Source organism: Corella eumyota, chromosome 5, assembly GCF_963082875.1.
Source record: "Corella eumyota chromosome 5, kaCorEumy4.1, whole genome shotgun sequence".
Lineage (NCBI taxonomy): Eukaryota > Metazoa > Chordata > Ascidiacea > Phlebobranchia > Corellidae > Corella > Corella eumyota.
In genome coordinates, this window is record NC_137494.1 from 11,991,766 (window position 1) to 11,999,995 (window position 8,230).

An 8,230-nucleotide genomic window follows, 5' to 3' on the forward strand; every position below is an offset into this window, starting at 1 on the left:
ACATTGTGTTAAATGATAAATGCAAAGTGTAAAAAATTTTAAGGTTTTCTATTTTATAACTTTTATAAAATTTTTTATTACTAAAAAAATTAAATGCACAGAAAAGATTCTCAATAAATAAAATATAAATATTTACGACAAAAAAAAGAATTTGAGGTCCAGGCTTTAATATCAAAGTAGCATTGAACAATTGATTCACCAAAAGACTAAATAACAATTTTTGACCCAATTTTCCTTGCTTTTGATTTGAAAAAAATCCACAAAATATAAAAAAAAATTTAATAAAAAGATTTAAATTTAATCCTTCAAATATTTTTATTTTTTTTAAACTTAACTTGTGTTTGATTTATTTGTTTTAATTATGGGCTCAAATTCATCTGCGAGTCTTTGTAATATCATAGGCTGCTGGAAAAAACTTATTCGGTCGAGGTAATGTAAAAATCTAAAAAAAAAATTTATATTAAAAAATATCAAAAAACAAGACAATATTTTAAACATAAAAATTTTATACCGTCTAGAATTTTTGCAATTTTTTCTTCGGTCTTCAGATCTACAAATACTTCTTAAACTTGGTAGAAAATCGAGGATAAACTGATTCTTTACAGTGTTTCCCCCCAATTTCAAATTTGAGAATAGTTTGTGGTAATGCCTAAAAATGAAAAAATAATTTAAAAATTTAATAAAATTAAAAAAATGGCTCAATCCTTGAATAAACTTCTCTTCTTTTTTTTTCAGTGCTTTTATATATATATATATATACCTAACTAACTAATCTTTTAAAGTTTCTGTTTTTCTGTCTAAACAACTAAATAATCTCTCTGTTAGAAACATTTGAGCAGATAAAAAAATAAATAAAATAATTATTATAAAAAAGTATGTAAATAAATGAAATATGAAAATAAACTAAAATTAAAATAATGTAAATTAAATACTATTAAATAATAGAATAAATAGACTATAATATAAAAAAATACAAATATTAATTATTAAACATAAGAGATAACATATTTTTATTAAATGTATACATTTATTTTCTGTAGTGGTTAGAACTCTTAGTTTTACTACATGAGGTCTTAGGTTTAATACCCACTGCTTTAATATCAAAATGCCTCAAGTAAAGCATTATAAATGGTTCAAATTTCTGCTGAGTCAAAAACTAATCGACAAGTTAATTATCTGTCAAAATGCTCAATAATATCTAAAACTCCGGAATTTAACTTAAGACTGGTTCTATGTAAATAATCTTACTCTATGCTTCCCACATCAAGGATAAATAAATTCAAAGAGAAATAATAACGTGGTGTAGTGGTAAAAACACTTGCTACACCGCCATAAGGTCATGGGTTCCAATTCCCACTCTCATGCTGTAGCGCCTTTAAGTAAGGCGCTCTAAACGGTATAAACTCCTGCTGAGCCAGCACTTAATCAGCAGTATAATTGTCGGGCAATTATAATCTCTATAATATCCCAAACTGCTAAAGGCAACCCGATACTGGGTCAGAGTAACTGATGTTACTCTATGTTTAGGTCGCACATTCAACCTTCCCACATCGAGGATAAAGATATAAACAAAAAAATAATAAATAAATAAGTTAATTATTTAATTTTATATTTACCTTGGTTGTGTATTGCAGTCAAGCGCTAAGTTAAAATGCTTGCAGTGATTTTTTACCACTTTATTCTCCAGCAAAGAATTTTGGGCTTTTTTAAGAGTTAAGATTTGCAATGCTGACTGAATTTCAAAAAAAGTTGAATGATTTGAACCATTTTCATCGCCTACAAAAAATAATAATAAATTAAATTTATTTTAATTTTTTTTTTTAAACCCTTCTAAAATATGTTTTAATATTTCATTGAGCAAGTGTGCTGTTGTAAATGTTGGGTTCAGGGGTAAATAGTGCGAAACTGGGGTGATATGAACCCCAAACCTCTTGGTTGTATACAATTCCATGACTGGTATATCACACTACCAGACCAAATATTTTAATCATAATTTATTTATACACAGAATACATTAAAATATATTTTAAAAGGTTGACACAAAAAATATATGGCATTTAAATAAACTATTATTTGTGATGTTCAAGTAAATATTTGTAAAGTGAAAACTTTTAATAAAAAAACTTACCTAATTCATCTAAGTTAGATTCTAACACTCTACAAGACTCACTCTCACTTAAATTGGGTGTACTTGAATTACTTAAATAATCAATTTCTGAAATAACATCAAAATAACTCGAAAAATCTTCAAGTTTTTCTCGAATTTTTTCTTTTGGGTAATCCAAAATCTCAAACTCATCGGTTTTGAGTTTACTTAAGTGCTTATCTGGAGTAAAATTTGAGTTAACAAATAAAGAACAACTTGAGTTACTGTTGTCGTCACAACTTAACTCAATTGGAGTAACAATCTTGACTTGAGGATCCACTTTGAGTTGAGTTTCATTTTTGAGTTGATCTGAGTTTGAGTAAGGTCGATTAAAAGCTAAATTCAAAAGATCACAATGATCGAAATCAGGATCTCCAGAAAGAAAATTAAAATCATTGGAAGGATTCACAAGTTCATCTAAAATAAATTTTTTTAAACATTTGAAATTAATTTTAAAGTTATTTAGTTATCCTTGATGTGGAAAGACCGAATTCACAACCTAAACATAGAGTAACATTTGTTATCCCGACTCAGTCTCAAGTATTTTTTGTTAGCCAGACCCAGCCTGTAGCCTTTATAGCATCTTACTTAAGTGCGTTACAACAAGAAAGCATTGGGGATTAAACCCAGAACCTTATGTAATGATGCAATTTGTTTTAACCACTGCGCTGTTCCAATGAACAAAGCAAACATAAATTAATATTAGTAACTTCAGTCAAGCATTAAACTTTAATACTAATAAATCTATCATAAAAGTTACTTCAAAAAATTCAATACCTTTGGTAATTGAGTATGATAAAGATTGTGAGGGTTTCTTAAAGCTTGGCAAAGTCAATAACTCCATTCTGTACTTCAGAAAAAAATCACCTTGACAATTTAAAGACTCTAAAATTCGTTCAACTTGTTTAACAGATTGAGTGTCCCGATGGTTAAGATGACATAAAATATCAAAAAGCCCTGAAGATTTTTTCTCTTCATTTTTTTTAATAATTGAAAGTATGTCGTCATAGATACCGTATCTACGAGCGCTTAGCAACGACAATCGCTTATTTAATTGTAAAACACTTTTCTGCGGAGACAAAAATTTTGACGTTTTACTCCTTCTTCGCTGTTTTTTGTGTTTTTGTGTTTTTGTTAAAACTTTTTGCGACAAATCCTCGGACCAGAATTGAAATTGAGAAATGCATTGTCGTATGTCACAACTGCTGCTCTGTACAAGGTTTTGAAAGTCACTTCTGTTCACTTGAACATGTTCTTTGTTGGCTATATTGTCAAGGTAATCGACTAAGGAAGATTTCTAAAGAAAGAAAAATATGTGAAAAAATGTTTTTATAAAAAAAAATTAGATTAAAATATTTACATTTTTTTTTCAATCGTTAACTAAAGCTAATATTGTTTACATTTATACCACGATAATTACAAAAAAAATGTAAATATTCAAAAAACGTGTAAAAAAAATATATATATATATATTACTTATCCTAAAATTTCCTTATATGTATTAGATAAAATAAAAAAATAAAATATTACAAAAATTTTTAAAAAAATGGCTAATTAATCAATTAATAAAACTTTACTTTAAAAAAAAAATTTATTTCTTACAAGACTTGATGATCTAAGAAATAATTTGTGATAATTAGCGCCGATATTATTTAGAATCGATTCGTCCGTTGAACAAATCACGATTGGTCTTTTACTGATGTTAATAAAGGATTGAACTGCTGGCCAGAAGCCTTTGTCTTGTTCTAGAATTGCCTCTGCCTAAAAATTAAGATAAAAAAATTAAGTTTTTTTCTGTAAATTAAAATTCCGTAAAAAAAACAGTTTTTTTCTGTAAAAAAAAAGGGTATGAAATTAATAAAAAAACAAAGAATTACAAATTGGTAGACTACTGTAAAAAATAAATGGACTTATTGTATTTAAAAAAATATATACAGGCAGCGTGGCTAGAGGTAAGAACACTTGCTACACCATCATGAGGTGGTGGGTTCAATTCCCACTACTCTCGTGCTGTAGCGCCATTGAGCAAGGCGCTATAAACGGTATGAACTTCTGCCGAGCCAGCACTTAATTAGCAGCTTAATTATCAGGCAATTATAATCTATAATATTCCAAACTGCTAAAGACAACTTGAGACTGGGTTGGAGTAACTGATGTTACCCTATGTTTAGGTCGCGCATTTGATCTTCCCACATTGAGGATAAAGATATATACAAAAAAAACATTTATTTCTAGCATTTACTTCGTCAAATAAAATTAAAGAGTTTCTTTCATCCAAATTTTCGATTCCAACTTTAGTTTTTTCTTCAACTTTCTTCGGTTTAAAATAATTTGCAAATGAATTTGCTTTTTGTTTGGTTGAACCATGGCTCGAATCTGTAAACATTAAAATTTAAATAGGTAAACCACTTTTAACAGTTTTAAATGCTGTAACTAAATATTGTTGTATTGTATATATAAATATTTGTCATTTTTGCCAATTTTAAATAGAATTTTATTTTAAAATCTTTAATTTGTGCAAAATTTAATAAAAAAACAGAGTAGGCCCTATCATATATTATTAACAAGAATTTAAAAAATATATATTGTTAAAATAAAAAAAAAATAATTTAAAAAAATGTTTAAATTTAGGTTTTTAACCTGCCGGTTGTTGTTTAGAGACAAGATGGGATTGGGTCGCCTCTTTTAACTCTCCCATGATCTGCTTATTTCCTCTGGTCGATGATGCATTTAATTCTAATATCTAAAAAAATTAAGAAACCAATTATTGTAATTTTTTGACCATATTTACTATTTAGTGAAAACTGGGTGCATACTGAATGGTGTAGTGGTTAGAACAATTGGCTACTTTACACGGGGTTCTGGGTTAGAGCCCCACTGCTTTTAAACTGTAGAGCCCTTAAGTAAAGCACTATAACAATATTAACTCTTGCTAGGCCTAAAACCAATAAGCAAATTCTTATCAAGCAATTATATTCTATAAAATCTCAAACTGCCAAAGGCAACTTGATATTGGGTCAGGGTATAAATATTACTTAATTTTCAGTTTGTGAAGTCGGCCTTATAATATTAGGGGTAAATAAACAAGAAAAAGTATTATTTTAAAATTAACAAAGGTAAACAATGGGCCTATTAAAGTTTTAAATCACTTGTACTTTACGGTCCTTGAAAACAATATTGACTGTAAGGTATAGGATAGAATTGGCAAGGACTATATAAGGTATAAAACAAAATCGGCTAAAACTGAATAGTCAAAAAAAATTGGCAAGGACTGTGAAGTACACGGTAAAAAGGCGATATTAGAAGTAAAATACCTTAAAAAATTAAATTTCTAAATAAACTAACCTTAAATCCAATCTCTTTAGCACAAGTATGAACTGTGGCTGTTTTGCCAGAACCCGAAGAACCTATTATGACATAAACCTTGTTTAGTAAATTATCCTCGTTAAATAATTCTTCATCGGAAAGATAAAAGTCACTGTCAGAGTCATTGCTAGTACCTAAAAAAAAAACATAGTAAAGATTAAAAAAGTAAAACTTTCAATCTCAAAAAATATTAAGTTCTTTATTATTATGAAAAATTTGAATTAAAAAAGCGGTGCTTTTAAAATTCAGGTAAAATATTAATAAAAAGTGTTATTAAGCTTATAAATTTCTTTTTTTATTCGGCAACTAATATATGCTCGTTATAATTTACAAATAACAGTTTTATTTAATTTTAAGCACTTTAGTTGGATATACAAAGCTACACAATAACAAAATATATATTTTTTTTGTATATATCTTTATCCTCAATGTGGGAAAGTCGAATGCGCGACTTAAACATAGAGTAACATCAGTTACTCTGACCCAGTCTCGAGTTGCCTGTGGCAGTGTGAAATATTATAGATTATAATTGCCCGATAATTATACTGCTGACTAATTGCTGGCTCAGCAGGAGTTCATACCGTTTATAGCCCCTTACTCAAGGGCGCTACAGCATGAGATCAGTGGAGATTGAACCCACGACCCCATGCGTGGTGTAGCAAGTGTTCTTTCCACTACACCACGCTGCCGGTATATATAAACCAAGCTCTATTATATATAAATAACAAAATAGTTTTGTAAAAATATTAGTGTATAGACTACCGTTGTAGTATGATTTTCTACAAAATTAATTGTTTAAACATATTTACATTTCTTTTTTGCTTTCTGTTTTTTCTGGGTTTGTTTAAGAATAAACTTTTTCTCTTTTTCTATTCTCTCTCTCCAATCTTCTAACCATTTTACAAACTTGTTAATGGAAGTTTTGTTTCCAATTAAATCTTTTGAATTTGTTGGTTGATATTTGTCAGTCCATGGTAGGTATTCTAAAACATTTATTTTTATGAAGTTTTTTAATATTTCTAGTAAATAAAAAGGATATATATTTTAACAGTTTTTTTTGTATATATATCTTTATCATTGATGTGGGAAGGTCAATTGTGGACCTAAACATAGAGTAACATCAGTTACCCCGACCCAGTCTAGAGTTGCCTGTGGCAGTTTAGAATAATATAGAATATACATGCCCGATAATTATGCTGCTGATTAAGTTCTGGCTCGGCAGAAGTTTATACCGTTTATAGCATCTTATTCAAGGACGCTAAAAGCATGAGAGAAGTGGAGATTGAACCCATAACCATATGTGGTGTGACAAGAGTTTTTATCAATACACCATGCTGCCAGTGAAAAACAACTGTCGGTTATAAACAACTTAGCTGTTATAATTCCTGCTAAGCTACAGACAATCAGCAGGTTACTAAGAATATCAATAAAATATCTTAAATTGAATGGGTCAAGTACATAGCAAGGATTAAACCCAAACCTTAACATAATTTGAATTTATTCAATCCTTAATATTTTATAGAAACAAAGGTTTATTATCAAAACATAAGATTAAGAATATCACAAACTGCCTAAGGACTAGATTTGGTTAGCAAATGGTACTCGATGTTTAGGCCTTAAAATAGCCTTTTCTTATTGAAAATAAAAAAAAGTAAAAAAATAAATCAAACCTTCAGCTGCTAGTTTCGCTTCTTCAGATTTCTTTACACAAGTTTTCGTTTTATTAACTATTGTTATTGGTGACTTATGGATTGTTTTATTGTTACTTTTCCGTGTTGTTTTTTCTGCAGGGTCAACTACAATAACTTCTCCATAGCTTGATCGTTTTCGTTTTGTCGAAGCACCTTTTAAATTTAATTTAGTTTGACGTGATTTTTTCAGGGTACATTTATTTATTTTTGCACTAAAATTGTTTTTTAATGGAGTTGCTTTGTTAATAGAGTTGTTAAAACTTGAGTCGCTAATACAAATAACTTCACTGACGTCTTCTGAGGGTTTTAAACGCTTTGCCTTACTTTTATTCACAGATATATTTCCCCTTTTTCCATATAAAGATTTTAAACTCGTTTCTGTGTTTTTTTCTAGTTTTTTTTTACGTGTCGACTTTTTGGCAGGAGTTTCAGATTTTTTATTCTTGACATTTTTTCCCTTTTTCGTTGGAATTTTTTTGATTGGGGTACTCTGGTCTTCGCTTAGAAAATCTTCAAATGAAACACAAACTGGAGATTCAGGTTTTGCCATTTTCATTCTTTATTTCATCAGAAAATAACAGCTTTTTACCAATACGTCTTTTTAAAATTCTATCTAAAAAAATGGGCCAAGGGTAAACAAATAAAATTAAGTAAAAAAATGACATTTTCTTAATCTTGATCAGACAGGCTAATTGTTTGTCTAATTGTCAGAGTGCAAAAGACAGACACGCAGTTAGAATAACACTGACACACAGACAGACAACTTGGCCGCAACTTTTACGCAAACTTTTTGTCCGTAACCGAACTGATCTTGTCTGTATTTATTTACTTATTGTAAGATAGTTTCTACAATCTTTACGGACATTTTAAAATCGCGCGAACGTCGGAGAATTCAATATTTGTAACCGATTTGTGACACACACTCATATTTTGTATTTAAATTCTTAGCGTTTTTTTGTATATATATTTATCCTTGATGTGGAACGGTCAAATGCGCACCCAAAACATAGAATAACATCAGTTACTT

At 29.0% G+C, this 8,230-nt stretch overlaps 1 protein-coding gene across 1 annotated transcript; it reads right to left on the reverse strand.

Moving 5' to 3' along the window:
• Positions 1-32: 32 nt before the first annotated feature.
• On the reverse strand, positions 33-7,804 carry LOC145752942 (ATPase family AAA domain-containing protein 5-like). Its single transcript, XM_082569319.1, has 11 exons — positions 7,183-7,804; positions 6,322-6,495; positions 5,492-5,646; positions 4,787-4,889; positions 4,389-4,522; positions 3,749-3,907; positions 2,924-3,443; positions 2,129-2,563; positions 1,617-1,776; positions 512-649; positions 33-442 (listed from the first exon to the last, which is right to left on the reverse strand). Exons 1-11 carry the CDS (start codon positions 7,757-7,759, stop codon positions 331-333), a joined length of 2,667 nt encoding a protein of 888 aa, XP_082425445.1. The 5' UTR covers positions 7,760-7,804; the 3' UTR covers positions 33-330.
• Between the last annotated feature and the right edge of the window lie 426 nt (positions 7,805-8,230).

Coding starts and splice junctions, on each gene's coding strand:
- LOC145752942 (XM_082569319.1), bottom strand. CDS start 7,759: ATGAAAATGGCAAAACCTGAATCTCCAGTTTGTGTTTCATTTGAAGAT. Junction 5,647..6,321: donor ACAGAAAGCAAAAAAGAAAT/GTAAATATGTTT, acceptor TTTTTTTTTTAG/GTACTAGCAATGACTCTGAC. Junction 2,564..2,923: donor ATCATACTCAATTACCAAAG/GTATTGAATTTT, acceptor AATTTATTTTAG/ATGAACTTGTGAATCCTTCC.